The 24,768-nt window shown below is 37.4% G+C and overlaps 1 protein-coding gene across 2 annotated transcripts; it reads right to left on the reverse strand.

The window, feature by feature from the left end:
• On the reverse strand, positions 1–24,353 carry VAMP4 (vesicle associated membrane protein 4). 2 transcript variants are annotated; one of them, XM_061160324.1, is made up of 8 exons: positions 24,182–24,353; positions 21,314–21,430; positions 15,411–15,457; positions 12,018–12,065; positions 7,143–7,243; positions 5,708–5,787; positions 2,690–2,741; positions 1–618 (listed from the first exon to the last, which is right to left on the reverse strand). In XM_061160324.1, exons 2-8 carry the CDS (start codon positions 21,377–21,379, stop codon positions 590–592), a joined length of 423 nt encoding a protein of 140 aa, XP_061016307.1. In that variant the 5' UTR covers positions 21,380–21,430; positions 24,182–24,353; the 3' UTR covers positions 1–589. The 2 variants fall into 2 exon arrangements, with proteins under 2 accessions (XP_061016307.1, XP_061016306.1); XM_061160323.1 differs by having other exon boundaries at positions 12,018–12,068.
• Between the last annotated feature and the right edge of the window lie 415 nt (positions 24,354–24,768).

Below are 24,768 nucleotides of genomic sequence, written 5' to 3' on the forward strand. Positions count from 1 at the left end.
TTATACAATCAAAAATAGGTTTACTGGAATGTTTTCAGTTATAGTTGAAGGCAGCAACATTTACAACATTTAGCTTTTGTTACATCTATAAACATGTGAACACTGCTTGCAAAGCAATTATTAATATGAAAAGAATCTTGCAAATATCGATGGAATAGTTATACACATCTTTCAGCATAATGATCTGGTACTCTGCAGAGGCTCCCTGACCACCAGCCTGATCCCCACCTCAATGCAATAAATTCAAGTCCTTATGCCATTAAAATAACAGTATGAAATACCCTTATCAGTGTTTAACTATATATACAATAGTGAATTGGCAAGTATCTAGTTTCAAATTAGACCCTTGGAATATGGCAAAATCAAGGCTGGTTATCTTTGCCTCAAACATAATTATTAAAAGCAACATTTTGTTGGAAGGGAGGGAGATAATTGGACATTCTCAATGCTCCAATTTGAAGTGATACTTGCCTCTTAATTTCTTGAAAAAGAAGCTTTGAAAGTTATATACATGGGTTTCATTTAAATTATGCAGCAACCTTTTATTATTATTGTCCCAGATTTTGTTTAATGAAGATCTGTCGTCAAATCAAGTACGGTATTTCACAACTATAAGAACTGCAAGAGAAAAAAATGGAAAAGAAACATCAAAATCAGATTCATACGCTACTGTGAGAAACAATATTCCTAAACGTAGTTTCCATTGTGAAAAGAAGTAAGTAACAGGGACAATTTTTATCTGAAATGATAGATAACACATGGGAATGGAGAAGCAAAAATGAGACAACCTAAATGTCTAATATTAGCATTTTGATCAAATAGATTAATACAAAATCATAGTATAAAGAGGCTAAAACATTTAATAACATGGGAAAATATTTTGAAAGTATTTACTAGAAAGTATACATATGATTTTAGTTTTTGAAAACATGTTTATATATTATTAATAGGAAAAGACTTGAAGTATATACAATAGTTATATTAATAGTAGCTATCTGTGTGCTAAGAGAATGGCTGGATTGTATTTTCTTCTTTATGCCATTCAACATACCACTGGTTGATTCTTGGTACTGGCAGTAGTTATGTTCCATAAAGTCACCACAACACTGAAAGAGTGGATACTGAACCACTGTTCTGACGGCAAATAGAGGCTTGAATTCCTGCCAGCCTCTGTCTACAATGTTTCTGACAACCAGTCAGTCCATAACCTTGTTTTATACGTTTCTGGGTAGAGACACCTTATTTACTATACAGTGCTGACTCATTAGCCCTGAACTCATGGCCAACAGGACTGTCACATATGCCTGCACGAAGCTTATCTAACACACATATTTCCTCCACAAGGCACAGTACAGCCTTGTACTCAGCAACACTAGACAGCACCAGTACCCCTGGGGGCCACTTGAAACAGCAAAACCATTAACAAGATTGACAGAAATGTGAGCAGCGTGGCACTGAACAGACTCTGAAGGGCACCTGTTTACTTCATGAGGTGGGACTGAGGCAGAGCATGACATCAGACATCAGCTGGGAATATGCACATCAAGAGATCCAAAGTTTTCACCTTTCTGACTGCAACTGCCAATGACTCCAAAAGCACTGGGATAAATGATCAATGCTAACTAGTAGATGAATTCACAAACACAGAATCCACAAATTATGAGGACTGACTGTCTTTGAAACAAAACTTTTTTTTTTTTTTTTCTGTTTAAAAGTAGTATCACTATGGAATTTTTCAAATGGTTATTCTGAGATACTTTCCAGATCTTTATAAAATCCCTGTAAACACAGAGCAAGAATCTTGGGGGAAAAGGAGATATTAAAAATGATCTGACCAGAAAAGGACAAATATATGATGTAACTTATATGTGGAATCTAAAAAGTAATACAAATGAATCTACATCCAAGACAGAACCAGACTTACAGTCATAGAAAACAAACTTCTGGTTACCAGAGGGGGAAGAGAGGGGGAAAGGACAGATTAGGAAGTGAGAGTAACAGATACAAACTACTAAAAACAGATAAGCAACAAGGACCTACTATACAGCATGGGGAACTATGTTTAATATCTTTTAATAACCTACAGTGGAAAATAATCTGAAAAAATATATAACTGAATCACTTTGTCATACACCCGAAATTAACACAACAATGTAAATCAACTATATGAAAAAAATTTTTTTAATGATCTGACTTTAAAAAGGATATTAAGGGGGTAAAAAGGAAGGGCAAGAGTTATGCTTCAATGATGGAAATGAAGCTCAAATCCAAAACAAAAATTATCATCTAGAGAATTTATCTGTATTTTCTTCAAACACAGTATTATGAAATGAAGCTGCCATACCTAAAAGTTAATAATAAATAGAAAATGAGTGTTATGGTCTTGAGTGTAACAGTAGCCATATATGGCCTCAAACAAATCATGCAGCCCTGTCATTTTTGTTGAGAATCTGATGAAAGATAAAGACTCTCACTATAAAAACGTACATATGCATACTCATGTAAAATTTTATATACAATTTATATGCATTTTCAGAGTTACAGATTCTAGGTTAAGAGCTCCTGTCTGGGGCCATAAATCATTACTCAACCCTGACATCAATAATACTAGGTCAACTGAAAATAAAAAGAAAACTTTTTAAAACTTCAAATGATACTCCTCCAAATTAATAATCCAATAAATACTTACTGATAATCACTAACAAAAGGATAACAGCAACCAAAGCCATGATAGCTTTTATCTACAACACACAAAAAACAGAAAAGATTAATGTTTCACTTCTTAATAAAGAGTATCTGTCATTCTATTTACCACATTACACTAACTCGTCAACAATCTCCTTCTAAGAAAGGTTTCCAAATTTTTTTTCATATAAACTTGATTATTTGCGTCTTTCTGTAATAATCAGAGTTCCCCCAATTTGAGGGGTTATGCTTGTGTAGATTTTACTGTTCAAGGCTACAGAGTAAACAGTAATAATCAAAGCCTTCATGGGCCAGGTCTTTTTGTCTCTTCATTTCACACATATCTCTAACGTAAGGCTAGGAAAAGAACAATCTTTTAGCAACTCTGTCCAAAAATGTCAGGATATCATGAATACCATTGGCATCCAATACAGATGGTTCAATATACATAGTATAAAGCATTTCTTATAGAAATTATTCTCAAAGTATTAATATATTGGAATTCTGTTAGTTTGTGCTCCCCTTATTTTCTTAGCATTTTTATCTCCATTTTGAGGAATATAATTTAAACTTTTCATGAATAAACCTCATTTAATAAATAACTTGCCTAAGAGCATTCTGTGCGTCAGTTTCACAGATAGGAGAAATCTTAAGATTAGTCCTTAGGTACTTAAAATTTTAGGTCCACATTCTCTCTCTCTATAAAATTGTCACATTCCTCATCTAATCCTACAATGCATAAATTATAAATTGACTAGATTTGAATTCAAACAAAAGTGTTGTTATCATCAACAATTTTCACAGACAATTGATTAAAGATGGTTCATTCAGAAAAAAGGTACCCAGTTGTTATAAACACATGAAACATTCCGGTGGATATCACAACTAGCAACTAGAAGTACCTAATGAAATGTTTCTAAGATAAAAATACTGCTGACATTTTAGTGGCATTATATTCATGACAAGAACAAAGTGACCAAGACAATACACGGAAGCTTTGCAATTTGAATAGCAGGGACCTATCACATGATAACCAAAAAATGTAGACACAGACTCAGATCAAATGAATACGGGTACATTTTCAATAGGTGTCTGGGTCCACATTACACTATAAAGTACTTTAGTGACAAAAGTGATCCAGAGAATATATGGAAGCTTTGCATTTTTTTTAAACCTGAAAATATTTCTAAAATAATTTCAAATTTTACAGTAGCTTTTCAAATTTACTAAAAATACATATTAATTTGCCCTATTAATTTATGCTAGGCTTAACATTTAGAAGATTTAAATGGAAATATTAATAACAATTTAAAAACACCTAAAAGTTTCTAACACTGGCCAGGAAATGTTTACAACCAAAAATGGCAGTATTCACACATGTCCAAAGTGCACTTCTTCCAAACGACATGGACAAAAATCTGTTTCTCATTAAACATGTTTACTTATTTATGTTAAAAGTCAGGCTTATTGAGAGATAGTTTACATACAATAAAACTCACCCTTTTAAAGTTCATTTTGATGCATTTTGACATCTAGTTGTCAACCATCACCATCGCAGTTGAACGTAAGACACTTTCATCACTCAGAAAGTGCCCTCATACCCTGCTGTAGTCAATCTCTACTCCTCGACCCTTAGCCAGTGGCAACCTCTTATCTCTTTTCCATTTCTATAGCCCTTTACTTAGTCCTTCCTAAATAATAATAATAAACCAGAAAATGGCAATGATGTAGAGACTATTAAAAAATATAAATTAAAAATATACTCTAATTTTCCCACTTAAAAGCATGCTATTTATTTGATCTGGACCCCATAAAGTACAAAATGAAAATCTTTAGCTATGGTTAAAAGAAGCTACACAAAATGTACATTATCATTTTATTAATGGCCACGTGAATGAGTAATGTGTATGTATGGGGAGAGGAGGTTAATGGCTTGTCGACCTTTTGTTCCACCAAACTAATTTCCAGAACAGAACATTTGTATAGAAATAGAAAATTTACTCTTTAAAAAAACCTAGAAAATTTAAATCTGGACAAGAGGAGCAATGAAACTTGTATCTTCCCCTAAGTTCTATTTCTGAAAATAAAAGGATTCAACAGGTACACAGACAAAAAGAAGTAAATCTACCGAAACTCTTGGAAGAAATCCTTAGCATATGTCAACATCATGTTTTGAAAGTTATTCCTAAACTGGAAAATGAGAGACTTTAAAATGATACAAAGTATCAGGAGGAAAAAGATGAGATGTGCTCATGACATGAAATTTTCTAAAAAATCTTAAGAGAAACATTTTTCTGCTTGATAAAGCAGTAGCCATACTTGATTTAAGAAGTAAATTTATTTCCATAAAATGTTTTGCAGGAATATATCAGCATATAATGATTCCTAATTTTTTTCTTGTTAAAATGTTTTACTTCTTATTCCTCTTATCCAAGTACTAACCAGGCCTGACCTTGCCAAGCTTCTGAGATCAGGCAGATTGGTTCAGGGTCGTATGGCAGAAGACTCTCTAGAATAATGAGGGACAGTGGGACTTTTTTAAGCCCCCCCATTTGCCATATGAATTCTGACACATTCAACTGCTTTTATTTTTTTCCTCCTTTCCAAAAGAAAATTATATTTTTCTCTAGCTTGCATTCTATCTTTTAAACATCTGTATGTAATGGTATAGGTTGCTCCAAAAAGGTACTAATAATAAATTATAAGTTAATATTTCTTATAAGATAAGTCTAGAGGAAGCTAAATTATTAATAAAATGTGGGTTACTCTCTATGAAGAAACCCATGAAAACAACCTTTCAGGCGCTGCTTGATTCCTTTAGTTATTTCTAACCCAAAAGATATTAATTCGACAAATATTCAGAGTTCCACCATGTCTCAGGCTCAGAATATATAATAATGAGCAACAGAGTTGTAGCCCCTGTCCTTACAGAGCTTATAATCGAGAGGCCCTTTTTCCTTCATGTCTTTGACCACCACTGGATATGCTGATCAACCTATCCAACATCTTCTGATTTACTTACTTTGCATCCACGCCACCACATTTGCCTTCGAAGTTGTTTGGATCTGTTGCTAAAAGCAGTTGCATTATCCGATAAGCTTTCTATATCACATAGAGGATGGAGAGAAGGATTAAACGACATAACAGGATTCTTTTATCTAGTCACACAAAGACAAGAAAATATTAATTTCTACTTCTGCAAATTTATTCCCCTTTAAGCATGAAAACAACATCTTTCTTTTCCTCCACCCACAAACTCTGGCATTCTGTATTCTTAAAAAAAAAAAAAAGGAAAAAGTGGCTGCACATCAGTTTGCTCAATCCACTTTTATGATAAGAGTAAGATAAGACTTCTAGGCCCTCAGTGCTTTCAATAAATATGAATTCTGTTAGAAAATACTCCTTAAAAACTCAAATACTTGGCAGAACTATAGAAAAACTCTACAAGTGGAGAAGGCTAAATTCTTAGATTATATCAAAAGTGATTCTGAAGCAAAATAGTAGAAATTTTAAAAGTGGTTAAATAATTTTTTTTGTTAAGTAAGTCTGTCAAGGATTAATCAGACAGTCATTCAGCCATTCATCATTTAAACAATACGTGAGTACCTAATAAGTGTCAGAACTGTTATAAGAACAGAGACTAACATCTGTCAGTAAAGAAAGGTTACTAAGTCACCAGACAAAGCATAAGATAAAAACACTGGATAGAAAAAAAAAAACAAAAACACTGGATAGGGGGGTGGGAGCTAAGAAAAAGAAAAAAAAAAAAACACACTGGATAAGTTTGAAATAAGTTTGAATACAAGTGATTAGACCTATTTTCCATGAGATCAGGAGAGATACAAAGTACATCAACATAACAGGACAAAAGAAAAAAATACTCTAATTCTTTTCAATAATGAATTTTAATTTTTTCATTCTCAACCAATCAATTAAAGCAATAATACGACAATAAGATGTTTCAAAGTAAAGGGAGCTAATATATACAACTTAACAATGAAGTTTCAAACAACCCAATTGAAAAATGGAGGAAGACCTAAGTAGAAATCTGACTTGTGGTTGCCTAGGGTGGGCAGTGGGTGGGAGGCAGTGGGAAAGGATGGATTGGGAGTTTGGGATTAGCAGATGCAAAACATTATATATAAGATGAATAAACAACAAGGTCCTAGTGTGTAGCACAGGGAACTATAATCAATATCCTGGAATAAATCATAATGGAAAAGAATATGAAAAAGTATATATGTATATATATAAATGCTGTACAGTAGAAATTAACACATAAATCAACTATACTTGAATAATTTTTTTTAAAGTAAAGGAAGCTGAAGTTAAAACATTAAAACCATAAATACCATTTTTCCTAAGACAAGATTTCTAAACTTTGGCTAGAAAAATGGGAGAAGTACACTATCAAAATACAGATTAAGAATTTCAAGAAATATATGAGGTATCTGTACCTGATTTGTCCTGTAGTTCATCTAGTCTCTCCCCTCTTTCTATTACCTTTGTAATATTTTCTTGCATGACATCAATGACTTCATCCACCTGATTCTGAACACTAGTTTAAAAAAAAAAGATTAAAAAATAATGTATTCTTGAGGATTTTACAATTTTTGAAAATTTCATTAGACACTATAGAAAATAACAAGTTCTCAAGAATCATCCAAGTCTAAAGTTTTTAAGTTTAAGGCTTATAGCAACATTCCTTCCATTTGTGGGCTTGAGTACTCAGGAAATTAAAAGACAACATAATATAAATAAAAGTAATATTTAACTTAAAGGTAATTTATTCTTAGTCCTGTTTCTACAAATTAAATGCATTGTCAGAAAGCTCAGTAACTGCCTATTTGGTTCATTTTTGTGGCCCCAGTACCTGTTACACTGCTTGGGACAGAGTATGCACTTAAGACTTATCAGTTCAATAAGTGAACAATTTGGGTGTAAGTCCTGCCAAGCACATCCAGCTACTTGAGAAAGAGATATAAGGCAGTGAATGTAGAGATCTGCATTTAACTATAATGGAAGCAGAGCTATTGTTCACCAAGGACCAATCTTGAAATTTCTAGCTAGTTATCTTCCATCAGGTGCAAGAGACAATAGCCTAAATAAAGTGCAGCAGGGTGGAAATGGACAAAATGTATGGCAGCTCCTATAGCTATTCTTTATATCAATATACCTACACTACATGTGATTTTAAAACAAAACCAATGTAACTGAAGGAATCATTATGATCCCAGAATCCCTATAAGCAAAAGACTCCATGGATATAGACAGATTAGTTGGTTGACAGATACCAATTAATTAACTAATTAGTTAATTAATTGGTATCTGTCATGCAGCCTAGATCAATCCAGCCTGGACCAGAGATGCCATCAACATCCTGGTGCTAAGTTTTAAGGGGTTAAGAGTGAATTGGCCATAGTTAAAAAAAGAAAAACGTGATGAATGGTGGGAAATTTCTAGGCTAAAGGAATAAGAGGAGGGGATATTTCAGGAACCAATGATTAACTGGATATGGGTGAAGGAGTTAGGGCAAGAAAAGGGTAGAGAACTTCTAGATTTATAAACTGAGCAATTGAGTAAATATAGATGTTGGTCATTAACTGGAAAAGAAAATTAAGGACTCAAAGGAAAAGCAAGTTTTTGAAGGAAGGGGTGGAGATTTATCTTATTTCCAGTTAAAGAGTCATGCGGTAGAAGAAAGGACACAAGAGAGAACCTACCCTCGAAAATATAAAGGAACGCAGAGAGAAGACACTTTAACGTGTCAGACTCAAGAGTCTGACAGCACTTGAGCTCCCGAAATGTCTAATTATCACCACTATAGGGAAGCTGCGTGGTGTAGTATAGAGAGCCCAGGCTCTGGATGCAGACAGATCTGGGTTTGCAATTCAGTGTCATCACTTACTATGTATGTGGCTTTGCAAGCCATTTTGCAAGCCTCTTTGAACCTCGTATTTTCTCACCTTTAAATACAATACAATATTGTAAAGTAAAATTTAAAAAAATAAATAAAATGATAATCTTTCCCTTATGAGAATTATATGTGACAGTGTTTTTTAAACACTTAGCATGGTTCCTAATGTTTAGTGTGTGTTTAATGTCAGTGTTCTTCCATTAAGAACACAAAAAAGTTCATGCTCTGCTACACACACTCATCCCTTATTTTATAAAGCAAGTATTTATTTGCACAGTTAACACCCCATCTTGTGGCCTCTTAAGGTACTGCTGACAAAAGAAGTTTAAAAGGTATGTTGTATTTTTGCAGTTTTATACTTTTGCTGTTCATCATGGAACATTCCTTGGGGACCTTATAAAATTAAAACTGTTTAGACCAAGGCTATATATAGTTAGGAGACTTCCTACCCATGGAAGAGAATGTCTACAATTCACTAGAGTGACATTTATAATGCTATTATTTAATTTAAAAGCAAAGGAAACATTCTAAAGAGAATCATAAATTTTTATATAGGCATGTGAATATTTAAGATCTTTCCCAAAAATCTTCCCTAAAAAGTGACACTGGAATACTAGCAAATCCATTAAAAGGACCTACTGTATAGCATAAAGAACTCTATGCAATATCTTATAATAATTTATAGTGGAAAAGAATATGATAAAGAATATATATACTTTTTCAGATCATTTACATATATATATATAACTGAATCACTCTGCTGTACACTGTAAAACAACTATACTTCAATAAAGGAAGAAAAGGGACACTGGGCATTTTTTGTGGAATTAATGTTATCAGTATGTCAGTCAAATTTGAACAAAGCAACAATGCTGCTGATCCACACCTTGTATGGAAATGTTACATATTAAGTGGTAATAACACACCTTAAACTCACCAGTGCTAGCAATTTTAGTTACTATTCATAAACAAATGCTAGGTACTTGTCCTTGGGCAAGTGATGTGGCATGTTATGCTCCATGATTTTGGGCCATTTCGGACACACGTTTGAGTCATGCCCTGGTTAGATAAGTACTCATGGGGTTGTGCCAATAAGGTTTCAATTGTGTGTTTTGATGACTGATCACCTTCTAAGTAAATCTGATAAGCCTTCAGCTCTAGAGAAAGAACTCAACCGTCCCTTACTGTTCTAAAATTCTGTGATCAAAGTTATTGTGATAATTTACTATGCACATATCCATATTCACATGTATGTGTGCTTGGCACTTACTAATACAGACACAGTCTGCAATGCCCACTATGTACAACCAACACTGGTTTAGGAGTTCAGCCAGAAAGTCATACTGAGAAGATTCACTGGGCCATGCTCAGTACCAGGCTCAGTCTGGGGAAAGATGGCAGACAGGAAATGAAGCTTATTGGCAGGGAAAAAACAGATGTGTCACCAGTGGAGCCCTCTTCTCCAAGGGCAGGTGAGGTATACATGTGGGTGGACAGAGAAGTCACCCCAGCTCAAAGAAGGAAAACCTCTCTGCCATGGCATCCTCGCAACCTTGAATGTGTTGTGGTACTTCCAGAACATGAGAGGGTGAGTGACTTGTGAGGCCATCTCTTACTCACCTCTCCATCTCCCTCTGGAGACTGTCATGAGACAGTCTGATGACACATGAAGCTTTCTGCAGGATATATCTGCAGACTATAAACCCCTATAAACCTGGGCTAGAACTGGCTCCTTTGTAACAGGGTACCTCACATCTCAGACTGCAGCCTCCTATAATCATTTTTGGTGTATAGGACAAGAACCCAGGGAACTGACACCTTCAGCTTCTCTTCCTTTGACAACCTATGTGAGTAATAAACTGTCTGGATCTAAGTGGCTCACTGTATCTTGACTGTCGAAACATCCCTTGAAGCAGCAGAGACTCTCTTCTGCTGGCCTCGAAGAAGCGAGCACTGTGGGTTCTACAGCTGCAAGGAAGTGAACCATATCAACAACTACCTGAATTTGGTCAGGAGCTTCGACACCCTGACTTCAGCCTTGTGAGACCCTGCACAGAGGGCCCAGCTAAGCAGTGACTGAACCCCTGACCCATGGAAAATGTGGGTTGATGAATGTGTGTTGTTTCAGGCTGCTAGGTTCAGGGTAACTTGTTATGCAGCAAGAAAAAATGAAGACATCCCATTTAGTATACCAATTTGTTGCTAGCGTGATTCTGTATTTCAGAATCCATTAATTAGGATTTGGCTAAGTGTGGGCCTATTTCTTCATTCCAACGGCTCTGTGACTAAAACCCAAGTATCTCATCAATAACTTGACACCATATTATAGCACCCTTCTCACTATGTGCCATCTACATCCAGACTTAGGGGAGCAACTACCCTTCCTCAGATCTTGAGCCTGGGCCATTCGGTTTATCTTCCAGTTTATCTTTTATAGGTGGGTAATTTTCCAGGGCTGTTTCACTTCTCCAGTTGCTCCTGCTCCCTTCTTGTCTGGACTCATATACTTCTTACATCAAACACATTCACTATAGCATTACCCACCATCTACCACCAATAATATATACAGAAAAGCTTTAAACTGAAAATTAAGGAGCCATAAAACTTAGATCAGGGCTTCCCTGGTGTCTTAGTGGTAAAGAATTCACCTGCCAATGCAGGAGACATGGGTTCTATCCCTGATCTGGGAAGATCCCACATGCCTCAGAGCAACTAAGCCCATGCACCTCGAGAGAAGCCACATGATGAGAAACCTGCACATTAAACTAGAGTGGCCCCTGCTCACCACAACTAGAGAAAAGTCCACAGAGCAACAGAGACCCAGCACAGACAAAAATAATAAAATTATTTAAAAAAAACCTTAGGTCAATAAATGGGTTAGGATAAGTAATAGAAACGAATAAATTCTGGAAGTATCTAAAAAAGATACTGTACTTCAGAAAACTAAATCTATTATGTTGCTTTTATTATCATGCTGAAAATGGGAATCATGTTATAGATTTAAAACCAAAACAGACCTTGAGATTACGCTAAATAAATGAATTTGATATACAGAAATAAAAATCAACAACCAGGAACTGCATTTCCTTAGCTATAATTAAGAGGTAGCTCTGTGAAAATAAAAAGAATGACTGGGTTTTTACAACCTAGAATATCAGTTTACATCAAGGCTCAGCAAATTTTTTCTGTAAAAGATAAGATAGAATAGTTTTTAGATTTTGTGGATCATAAAGTCTCTTGTCACTACTACTGAAATCTGTCATTATAAGTCTGAAAGCAACTAAGATAACAGGAATGGCTGTTTCAATAAAAATTTATAAAAACTAGATTTGGCCCATAGGTTGTAGTCTGCCAACCCCTGGTCCAGGTACAAATATGATAATCTTTTAAACAAATAAGTATCTCACAAACTTACTGCTTAATTTTATCATTTCTGGGTCCAAATCTTGGTCCAGATGGTCCTCTTCTGAAAAAAACCAAAAAACACCAAATACAATTAATAAGGAGAGCATTAAAACAAACAGCAAAGCAGAAAATACACACACACATGTTGAATTCTAAACATGGATCATTCATCATAAGGAACCAGATTTTACTAGTATTGATAGGACTTATCGATATATAATCATGCCTGTACTTCACTGATACTTAGTACAGGCTGTCACAACCCAATTCTTCTGAATGTTATCAGTTTCAATATAATTCTTGGTTACCACAGATATTCTAATCATTAAACTGAAATACCACAACAACCAAAGTGCTAGGGATTATGAATAACTTTATGATCAATTATAAAATCTGCCTGCAATGCAGGAGACCCCGGTTCCATTCTTGGATCAGGAAGAGCCCCTGGAGAAGGGATAGGCTACCCACTCCAGTATTCTTGGGCTTCCCTGGTGACTCAGACAGTAAAGAATCCACCTGGAATGCAGAGACTTGGCTTCAATTCCTGGGTGAGGAGGATCCCCTGGAGGAGGGCATGGCAACCCACTCCAGTATTCTTGCCTGGAGAATTCCAATGGACAGAGGAGCCTGGCGGGCTACAGTCCATAAGGTTGCACAGAGTTGGACACGACTGAGCGACTAAGCACACAGAACACTCTTAAGTCCAGTTACCTTGAATTTAGGCTCTAGTGAAATGCTAATTTTCAGGAATGAATATAGAGAAAAATCCATTCAAAGCAAAGTTGTTTGTTTTTTTTTTTCAAAACAAAGTTTTTTAAAGTATGTTTTTTGATTACTCATCTTAAACTTAGCAACATAACTAAAGGGAAATGTAGGAGTCTATGAAAATATTAACATTTCTCAAATTATCTCTCCATTATAGTCAAGTGTTGTATCATTTAAACCAATCCATTTTAATACACTGGAAATAAAAATTTGGGGATATTTTAAGTACTTTTCCTTCTTCTGATGATAGAAAATAAGGTATAAACCACAAAACTCAAAGAATAGGTTCTGACCAATTAAACATTAATTTACCATTTTCCTCTACACCCAGTTCTTGGCAACCTCCATCCTACTTTGTATCTCTATGAATCTGACTACTGTAGGTGTCTCAGATAAGAAGAATCATGTGAAATGTATCCTTTATGACCAGCTTCTTTCATTTAGCATAACTGTCTTCAAGGTTCATTCATTTGCAGCGTGTTTCAGAATTTCCTTTTTAAGACTGAGTGCTATTCCATTGTATGTGCATACCATATTTTATACATCTATCCATTGACAGACACTTGGGTTACTTACACCTTTTTGCAATTATGAATAATCCTGCTATGAAAGTAGTGTTGACTAATCTTTAAAAATTATTTCGGAATGTTACCTGCTTTGTTTCCCTTTCAGTGCACAGACAGAAGCACCGTGTGTGGGAGCTGACTTTGAACAAGTGTGCCGGCTTTGTCAGCAGGCCCTTTGGACGTTGTACACCATTGTTTGGGAGTAAACCTCCAGTGTACAGAGCTGGCCTGAAAAGTTTGTTTCTTGCTTACATTCAGGTAACCACTTATTTGGCCAAAGCATCTGACCTTCTTTTCAATAATGAGTCCTTTGTTCACAGGTAGCTATTGCTGCAGTCTAAGGATTCTCCCTGAAATTGGCACTGTTAGCAATTATCTTTGTGACTCTGGAAGTTTTGTTACCTACAGGAAATATTCTTCCCACTTCATCTGACCTTCCTGCCAAAAATGATACTATCTCCTCTTAATGGACTTGCTTTCCCTCCTGTAGGCTCTGTTTGTCGATTGCCTCATAGCTGACAACTACTTTTATAAAGTGTTTTTTATTTGGGGGGGGGGGGAGTCTTTACAAAAACAACATTATAGCAGAGGGAGGTAAATGCTTCCTCCCAGGCCTACCCTGCTACATCAACCTTCAGAGAAAACTCCTGCAACAATATGTCATCCTTCCTGCCTTTGCAATTAAAACTGAGGCCCTTTCTAATTGTAACTGCAAAGGATGGATCAAGTTAATTAATTCTGACAGAGCATCAGGGCAATTCAATGGGGACAAGATAATCTTTTCATCAAATGGTGGTGGCACAAATAGCCATATGCCCCCTGGCCCCTCCTAAAATTATCCTTCACTTTTACCTCAATTCCATATATAAAAAATTAATGTACAATAGATTATAGACCTAAATGTAAAAGGCAAAATGTTAAAACTTCTGGAAGAAATCAGAGAAGAAAATCTTAGAATCTTTGGGTTTGGCAAAGATTTCTTAAATAAGCAAAAACAATAAAAGAAAAAATTTAATAAACTGATTAAATTAAAACTCTGCTCTTCAAAAGATAGTTATGAAAATGAAAAGATTAAATTACAGACTAGGGGTAAATGTTTGTAAAAACATTTCTCTGATAAAGAATTTGTAAAACATATTTAAAAAAAACTCCTACAACTTAATAAGACAAACTCAGAATTGGGCAAAGGATTTTAACATATACATCATGAAAGAAAACATGAAAACCGTAAATACGCACAAAAGAAGTTGTTTAGCATAATCTGTAGTTAGGAAAATGCAAATAAAAACCATAATGGGATACCACTATACACCAACAAGAGTGGCTAAAATTAAAAGACTGACTATACACAGTGGCGATGAGGATTTGGAACAATCAGAACTCCCATACAATGCTGGTGGGAACATAAAAGTGGTACACGCCACTTTGGGAAACAGCTGTAAACATATACCAGCCATTTAAACATAAATTTTATGTTATGTATGTTAAGTAAACATACTTACCATCCTAAGTATTTACCCAAGAGAAATGAAAGCATAAGTCCACACAAAACCTGTACACAAATGTTTACAGCAGTTTTATTTATAATAGCTAAAAACTAGAAACATCCCAAATATCCATCAATAAGTGAATGGGTAAGTGTTCATATAATGGACAACTACCCAAAAATAAACAGAGACAAACTATTGATACATGGGACAGCATGGGTGAAACTACTAATACATGTGACCGCAAGGGTGAATCTCAAAATAATTATACAGAGTGAATGAAGCCAGTAAAAAAAAAAAAAAAAAAGGCATACTGTATGATTCTACTTATCAAAAAAATCTAGATGATACAAACTACAGTGATAGAAAGCAGACCAGTGGCTGCCCGCGGACTGGAAAAGTGACAGATTACCAAGAGGTTTGAGGAAACTTTTGAGGTGATGGCAATGTTCATTATTTGATTTTTCTGATGATTTCACAGGCATACAGTGGATATGTCAAAATGTATATTGTACCGTTTATATGTATTTTACTGTATGTCAGTTACACCTCAATAAAGCTGTAAATCCAACAAAAATAACTTACAGAAAAAAGTCCTCTTCTTCATCTGAATCATCTTCTAAAAGATTTCTCTGCCAAAAAAGAAAAAGACTTGAGTTTTCAGATTCCCAGGGGCTTAAAAATTGTCAGGGACGGAGCAGTGAAACAATTTCTATCCTGGTGAAATTTCTTAACTCCACGCTTCCAGACAGAGGGAAGGGTAATCACATGTGCTTCACCAGAAGCTAAAAGATAAGAAACCGCAGTGCAGGCTTTCTAAGAAAATGCTTGTAACACAGAATCCTCTGACTGACTGACCCCAAGGTAAAGAGAGGTCACTGAAGCTGGTGTGGGAGTAAGGAACGCAGGCAATCAGCAAGGAGCAAGTCCTTTCTCCTCCCTCTGCCTTCCAGTATCTATCTACTTACAGAACCTAAGAAGGAGTCAGGAGGCAAAGGAGAAATGTACTGCAGTTGCAGAGTCCAACTCCAGCATCAGAGAGAGGAGTATATACGGTAGGTTTTGGAGCTCAGAGACAAGGCATAACAAATGGCACCTAATAGCGACTCAGCCCATGAACAGCCCTGTACACATATTTGAACTTCCAAACAAAAACAACTTTATACTTTTACCTTATAAGATACAACTATTTTTCTTAAAATGAGGAACCTTCTCCCCCAAAAGCGAAGATATAAAGTTCCAAGAGGAGGCTAAAGAAGAGCAAAAACGAAATCTTTTCAGCATACAAAACCTCCAACAGTACATACTTTGTAGGTAGATTAGTGCCTCCCCACAGATGTCGACGTGCTAATCACGGAAACCTTGACTATGTTCCCTTGCATGGTAAAAGGGACTTTGCAGAAGCGATAAACCAAGGATCCTGAGGTGGGAAGGTCAATATGGATTAATCATGTGAGCCCAGTCATCAGAGAGTTCTTAGAAAAGAGAGAGGCAGGGACTTCCCTGGCGGCTCAGTGGTAAAGAATCCACTGGCCAATGCAGGAGACAAGGATTCGATATCTGGTCTGGGAGGATTCCACACGCCCCTGGGCAACTAAGCCCGTGTGTCACAATTACTGAACCCATGCTCTAGAGCCCATGAGCACCAACTACTGAGCCCGCATGCTGCAGCTACTGAGGCCCATGCGTTCTAGAGCCTGTGCTCCTCAAAAAGAGAAGTCCCCACTTGCTGCAACTAGAGAAAGCTCACATGCAGCAACGAAGACTCAGCACAGCTAAAAACAAATAAATAGATAAAAGTAAACAAACAAACTGGAAAAAAAAAGGAGGCAGAAGTGAAAGAGAGGCAGGGGACACTGGAAGATGTTACACAGCTGGATTTAAAGATATAGGAAGGGGCATGAGCCACACAGGGCAGGCAGCCTCTAAAAGCTGGGAAAAAGCAAGAAAACAGCCTCTTTCCTAGTCTCCCGAAGGAACACGGTCCTGTCAGTGCCTTGACTGTAGCCCAGTACGATCCACTTTGGACTTCTGGTCACTAGAACTATAAGATAATAAGTTTATGTTGTTTTAAATTTGTGGCAATTTGTTACAGCAGCCATAGGAAGCAAATACACCACCCATGTACCTTTTCTGAGAAAATGACCTAAGGAATTACACTGGCTAAGAAGAAAATTCTATCAGAACAAAGATGGAGATTGATATACTCAGTATGTCTAATAAAATGTGTGGTCAAATCTAAAGGGAAGATGATAATGTGATTGTGAACTATAATGCACAGCTATTGAAAAAGAAAACATGTAATATAAAGAAAAACTTTAAAAGAATCTCAAACTTTTCTAACAAAACCCAAAAGCAGGAAGAGGAGAGTAAAGTGGGGAAGTAACAGCAAAGTCACATGCTTATCTTGGTGGGGAGAGAAGTGGAGGAAGGGGGAAGAGGCCTAGAATGAAAAGTAGTTCAGAGGGGCACAGTTGTCAGCATGTTGACAGAAAACACAAATTTAAACATTATTGCTAACACGTACGGGTTTCCCATGTGGTGCTATTGGTAAAGAGCCTGCCTGCCAATGCAGGAGAGATGGGCTCCATCCCTGGGATGGAAGATCCCCTAGAGAAGGAAATGGCAACCCACTCTTGCCTGGAAAATTCCACGGACAGAGGAGCCTGGTGGGCTACAATCCATAGGGTTGCAAAGAGTTGGATACAACTGAAGCAACTTAGCATGCACACATGTTAACATGTAAAGTTAGTAAAAGAGAGAGAAGGAAAAGGGGAAGAAGAGAAGAAATTTTTTAACTATCTAGTGGTCGGGCGGGTAGGGGAAAAGTAAGGAAAAATAATCAACTGAACAAAAGAAGTTAGGGAAACTTGGGAAAACCTAAGAAATATAATGAAGGACTTCCCTGGTGGTCCAGTGGTTAAGAATCTGCCTGCCAAAGCAGGGGACGCAGGTTCAATCTTTGGTCTAAGTTAGATCCCACACGCTGTGGGGCAACTAAATCCACGAAAATCAAGGAGAAGCCCTTGCTTCTTGAAGAGAAAACCCGTGTGCCGCAACAAAGAGACCATGAACTTCAACAAAGACCCAGTACAGCCAAAAAATAAATGAATAAAAATAATATCACGAATATCATTATCTCTATATATTATTATAAATAATACACAAAGAGCAAGAAAAATGAAAAGAGGATTGCTCAATATTCATTTAACAAATATGTTTGAGCACCTTCTGTGTACCAGGCACTGTTCTAAGGACCAAGCACCAGCTTTGAACAAGACAGACAAGGTCTGAGCTCTTATAGAAAAATATCTGACAGTGATAAAAGTTATGCAAAGAATTAAAACAGTGATGGGATCAAAAGTGACAGGGTGACTAAATGAGATTAGGCTGTCAAGGAAAATCATTCTCAAAAGGTGAAATTTAGGCTGAGATCCAAACAATATCAAAGAGCCAACCAGAGATTAAGATGAAGAGCATTCACTGCCAGCAGAGGGACCAGCTAGTGCAGAAAATGTCCAAATAAATTAGTTTTCACAATAAATATGAATGGCCTGAATGCTCCTATTAAAAGGAAAAACTGTATGTGAAGTTCAAAAAAAATTCCAGCTAGTATCTGTTTATAAGAAATTGACCTAAAATAAATGTCAAATAAAGAATGGAAAAAAGAGAGAGATGCAGGAGATATACTAGCAAATTCTAACAAAAAGTAAATGACCAGGAAAGAAATCTGCAACATACTTTCAGACTAAAGGGTCTGATATCTCTATTAAATAAAGATCTCCGACAAACCAGTAAGAAAAAGACACAAGACAGAAAAATCATCAAAGGAGAGAAATAGACAATTCCTAACAGAAAAGAAATGGCCAATGACCACATGAAAAGATGTTCAATATTAATAATATATAGGAAGATACATTAGTGATTTCTTTCAACAAATATTTCTAGAATGCTATTGTAGCTAATAAGTAGCAGACAATCATTACATTGATAACACAGCTTATTTGCCCTGTATACTAAAAATACAGTGTTTATTACAGTTGCCCAATGAGAAACACAATGAAAACCAATGTCTTTACACTTATCCACTGAACAAACACAAGTGCTAAGTATACATTATCACAAAAAGGGTTATGTAATACAATAAGATATCATTTCACACCTACTAGGCAGATAGTGACAAGTGTTGGTGAGCAGAGATTGGTGGTGAGGAGAAATGCGGAGAAATTATAACTGTTACACATTCCTGGGCGGGAATGTAAAAACTGTGCAGTCATTCTGGAAAACAGTTCGGCAGTTCTTCAAAAGGCTGCACACAGAGTTACTATAGTACCAGGTATTTCTACTCCTAGATACTTACCCAAGAGAAATGAAAATATATGTAATGAAATGAAAACAAAACTTGTATGTGAATGTTCATAGCAGTAGCGTTCTTCATAATGGCCAAAAAAATGTAAACAAGCCCCAATGTTCATTAACTGATGAATGAATAAAGTGTGAGACATTCATATATTGGAATATTATTCAGCAATAAAAAAGAATGAAGTACTGATACATACTACAACATGGATGAAAACATCATGCTAGGAAGTCATTTACAAAAGACAACATAGTGTATGCTCCCATCTATATAAAATATCCAGAATAGACAAAGCTATAGATCTGTGGTTGCCTAGGGTTGAAGGGATGAGAACAGGGGTTGACTGCTAAAAAGTACAGAGTTTCTTTTTGGAAAGATGAAAGAGTCCTAAAATTGACTGTGGTGATGATTATATAATTCTGTACTAAATATTAATTACTAAAATCCACTGAATTGTATACTTTTAATGAGTGAATTGTATGGCATGTGTATTATGTCTCAATAAAGGTATTATCAAAAAAAGTGTAACAAAAGAGGAACACAAGTTAAAAAGTTTTATAAAAGTGATTTATAAATTCTTAGAACCAATTATCAAATGTCATGGTCTGATTAACATTCAAAAGGAGGACTCTAAACAGCCAATTTTGTTCAATTCTGGTATCTAATATCCTATTTTTACAGCAAATTGTGGTAGCAGTCAACCAACAATGCAGAAAGGAAGTGCCATTCTTCGCGGTAGAACTGATTCCGACTGCATATCTTATATTGTTGAGTATATACACAAAGTTTATTTTAAAAAGTTTACTAGCAATTTGTCTATTGGTGGATTCTATCCCCCTTCAAGCAAAACAAAAACAAAAACTGCAGAAAGAGAATAAAAGGATCACAAATGATTCCTATACTATACTTCAAGATACCTCTAAACCATAGCATGTGGGACAGAAGCTCTTCGTGCGAAAAAGGAGTGTGTAAAATGAAGTCAAGTAGACTATCGGCTGTATAGAGAAGAGACATGCCCTCCAGTTTTTAGCACAATGCCTAGCATATAATAGGTAGCAATATTTATCTGTTGCATGAATCAGCAAATAAAGGAATGGCAGGAAGACAAGAAGCGAGGGAGGACTTCAGGTGGATGAATGAAAAACAACAGCTCTAATTCCTCCCTTCAATAAACCCTTATTGATTACTTATTCTAAAAGAAAGCTATCTACACTATTAGTATCAATGTTATCTTCCAAAATGCTGCATAATTTCTAGATTTATACAACTCTGCATAGAATATTCCAAAATAAACAAGAAATTGAGCATTATATAAAAGCTACTCTGGCTCTGAGGCAACTGCAGGATCAGAATTCTTTATCTGCAATTCCAAAATCTAAAAAGTTTTGAAAACCAAGAGATTTTTTAAGTTTTGGAGTCAAAACTCACTTGGGGAAAAGCTGACCTGAATTGATATTAGCTAATTTATTTATATACTTAGAATAACCAGACATTTCACTGAGAAACATTAGTATGTTTGGAGGTGCTGCTCTAGACTTCCGCAGAAGACTCTTATAAAATGTGCACTAACTACCTTTGTAAAATCTGAAAAATTCTGAGGAACTCCAACCACATTTGGCTCCAGAATCTGAAAGAAGATATTCTGTATTTATACGAAATTCCCTTTGAAAGACTAGAAAGAAGCTGGGAACAAAATATGGTCACTAATAGAAATAGAATTTGGCTGAGTCCCAATCTAAGTAACATATACTTGCGATGGCACCCCACTCCAGTTTTCTTGCCTGGAAAATCCCATGGATGGAGGAGCCTGGTGGGCTGCAGTCCATGGGGTTGCTAGGAGTCAGACACAACTGAGTGACTTCCCTTTCACTTCACTTTCATTCACTGGAGAAGGAAATGGCAACCCACTCCAGTGTTCTTGCCTGGAGAATCCCAGGGACGGGGGAGCCTGGTGGGCTTGTCTATGGGGTCGCACAGGGCCGCACACAACTGACGTGACTTAGCAGCAGCATTAAGAAAACATATAGAATTCAAATATAGCCATAAACATTAGATTTTTCTAAAATTATTTACAAAGGAAAACAAAGTTTGAATCTTTCCTTTTTAAAGATTAAGATCCTGAACTTACCCTCTCACTTTTCACAGAACCTGTGACATCATCATCATTTAGGTGGCGCTTGAACTTGGGAGGCATCTTTTTTAATGAGGTACTCTTCTACTTCCCCGCAGGATAAATCTTTACCACCTTAAAGAGAAAATAAATTCCATCAGATTTGAAACTTTGGGGTGCAAGCTAAAGTAGTAAAATCAGCACACAAAGCCCGATGTGATGGGGCCCCCTCCACTTCTCTGACTTCAACTGCTCTCGCTCACAGGGTCTCCGTACCAGTGACCCTGGCCTCCCTCCATGCGAGGACTCAGTACACAAAAAATAGTTAAAACCCTGAGAAAAATGGAGGTAACTTTTAGAGAGCATGTGGAGAAAATCAGTGACAACATTTTTATCAAATGAAACAGAAGACTGCACAGGAGAGGAGAGAAAAACAGGAGATTGTCCCCTTGCAAGTGAGACATCAGATGCTTAAAGATTTTAATTTGGAGTCAGAAGACAGCAAATTCTCTCACTCACTTTTAGTGAGTTGCATCAACAATGATTCCATTTCCCCATCTGTAAAACAGTTATTTCTAGGCTTATGCATGGAGTTGGGATGGTCATATCAGATTAATACATACATGCAAAAATATTCTGTAAATTATAATGCCCTGTTCCAATGCACACCACCAGGTGCTCCAAGGAAAGGGATATGCTTGCTAAGTGCTGGGTTAAACAAAATCAGGTTTTCAGTTTGCTACAGAAAGTCTGTTTTTAAAATGCTTATTTGCATTGAATTTTTCCAGGAAAATGCTTGAATATGCAACATATTCAAAATTTTCTTGAGGAAAAGCTGACATATGCAAACAAGTTTTCAGTATCTTGGACAAGAAGATGGATGAATAATGAGAATAGCTAAGGTGTACTGAATATTTTACTATGTGTTAGGCACTGTGCTCAGTAACTTAGACACATTTTTTATTCTTTACAACACTTCTTTGAAGTAAGCACCAAGAAACCAAGAGAAAACTAAGGCTTGGTAAAAGATAAGTAACAGTGTTAGTCACTCTACTGATTGAAATAGCAGAAAAATAGGCCTAAATTATTAATGACTGTGCATAATCAATTTTAGTATTTACTCAATAAGTTGTCTATCAGGTTACACAATTCTGTTCTATAAAGACCATTTCCCTGTAACAACCCAGCAGCCCTCTTTCCCTTTGCACAGAACAACCTCTAAGATCTTTAAGCATAGACATCAGTTTGGTGGTTAATATCATTCACTTAAAAAAGAATAAACAAGCCCAGAGTCCAGTTTCATAAACCAGATAAAGTAAAATTTTAAGTTGACTTCCCATCCAAACAAATTGATACACTTTTCTTTGATAAGAAATAATTTTCCAAGCCAGAAACTTAATCACTTGAACAAAAACCAAGTACTTGCTACCTAAGCAACAGCTCTAGAGTTCTTCATTCTACAATATTTCTGTCACGCACATCCGGCATCTGACCCATTTTATTCCTCATTCTTCGATTTCTGAATAATTCATTCATTCAGAAATGTTACAGAAAGTATGGAGAAACAGATGACAAAAGAAGCAACCAAAGGACTCGAGCTTTTAATTATACCTGTATTTTATTTATATTTTAAACCCTACAAAAGGGCTGCTTCAACATCCAAAAGCAAATAGCAGGCAGACTTACATAACATCTTTGTGAAACGTACAGTAAAACTACAAGTTTAACGATGAGCAAACCCAAATTCAGGGCCCATAATCCAAGAATCAGCTTCATGAAGGCACGAAATCAACGACTGACAAACATAAAAGCCATCAGCAAAGCAGCAGGCAGATTATTAACTGCACTTAATAATCAGGGCAATTGATGATATTTGCACCAGACGACTAGTAGAAATAAACCATGCTCAGAAATTAGACTTATACATATTCTCCATAGATCTCTCCTGCCCAAAATACATATAAATTCAGGTGTTTGTGTCTAGGTATATATGTAAACAACAGAACCTTCAGCGATGCATTTCAACATCACCAATACATTTTTCTAAAGTCACATCACCATAAGCTTATGCCATCATCATACGTTCACAATTTCCTGTATTTTTTGAAGAGGCAGTACGTAATATTCTTCTAACCTGTTGTTTAGTAAATGTTGGCTTCTTTTTTGCTTTATGCAAACAACAAGCAAACCAAAACCCCTAGTATTTCATTTTACAAACAGCTTGAAATCTGTAGAGAGGGCTCTCTTTCCCCAGGCTCCGTTCCCTTTCTGATTCCTCTTCCTAAACTCTCATCAGCAATCTTGGCTGGTGCAGTTTCACGGAAATAAGTGACTTGGATGGACACAGCCTGGAGATGTTCTTCACAAAAGCTGTCAAACTGTTAACGATTCACCTCACCCTTTCGGTCATTATAAACGCAACGGGATTGGCGCGCTCTCTCCCCAGTCTTTGAATAAAGAAACAAATCCATCCCTCCAGCGAGCAGCCCCGTTCACCCGCCCCCGCATCAGTCGCACCGGGTCACGTCCCCTGCCATCTGCTCCTGACTCTAGTCGTTTCTACCCCAAGACACGCACTCACATTCCGGGCTGCCTCCCACTCTTCTCCAGTCTTCCCTATTCCCTCCGCTGTTGTCCTCCCATCTCCCCAGAGCACCCTACAATTCCTATTCTTCTCCCCCTTAACCGCCCCTCATTGAACACCCAGGTCCTGATCGTTCTTCCTCGGGGTAACCCGCCCGTCCGACCCCAGCCTTTTCCCACTCTGCGACCCCCGAGGCCGGCCCCTCAGCCCGACGCGGACGTTGGGGGCGGTGGGGCACGGACGTCGTCTCCGTTTCCTTCGCACATCCGCCCCTCCCGTCGGGCCCAGGAGGACGGCCGTACCTGAGTCTCCCGGGGAGCTCCCGGCAGCTCTCCGGGCGGGCGGCGCTGGACGGGCGGGGGAAGGAGTGGGAATCGGAAGAAGAGAGCGGGGAGGGGGAGACAGTGGGCGCGGACCCGGCGTCGGCCGCTCCGCCGCAGCTGCGCCCCCGCTCATCGAGCCGATCGGCCCTCCGCAGCCTGGCGCCAGGCGGAGGGGGCGGGTCCAGGCCGCGGAGATCGTCGAAGGAGTCGATTTCCCCCTCCGCTCTCCTCATGGAGGCCGCGGCGGACGCGAAGCTTAGGCCTAGGTGCCCCAGATGATTTTACTTGTTCAGGGAGGAAACACAGTCGCGGGTTCCCGGGTCCCAGCCGAGGTCGGGCGTTACGGGGAGGTGGAGGAAGGTCTGAGAAGTCACCCGGCGCGGGGTGCTGAAGGCCTGCTCGAGACTGGGGTTGATGAGGCGTTCGTAAGGCGGTGCTTTGTGCGGGGTCCATCCCCCGAGCTAATGCAGATGTGCCGAAAAACCGGGACGGCTTGAAGCCTGAGGACTGGCCTTTTCTGAAGGAAGGAGATCTGTGTGATCCCTTGTTTATAGCATCAGAGTTAG

Source organism: Dama dama, chromosome 14 (assembly GCF_033118175.1).
Source record: "Dama dama isolate Ldn47 chromosome 14, ASM3311817v1, whole genome shotgun sequence".
Classification (NCBI taxonomy): Eukaryota; Metazoa; Chordata; class Mammalia; order Artiodactyla; family Cervidae; genus Dama; species Dama dama.

Coding starts and splice junctions, on each gene's coding strand:
- VAMP4 (XM_061160323.1), bottom strand. CDS start 21,379: ATGCCTCCCAAGTTCAAGCGCCACCTAAATGATGATGATGTCACAGGT. Junction 2,742..5,707: donor TGTGGTGGCGTGGATGCAAA/GTAAGTAAATCA, acceptor TGTGTGTTGTAG/ATAAAAGCTATCATGGCTTT. Junction 619..2,689: donor CCTTTTGTTAGTGATTATCA/GTAAGTATTTAT, acceptor TTTCTCTTGCAG/TTCTTATAGTTGTGAAATAC.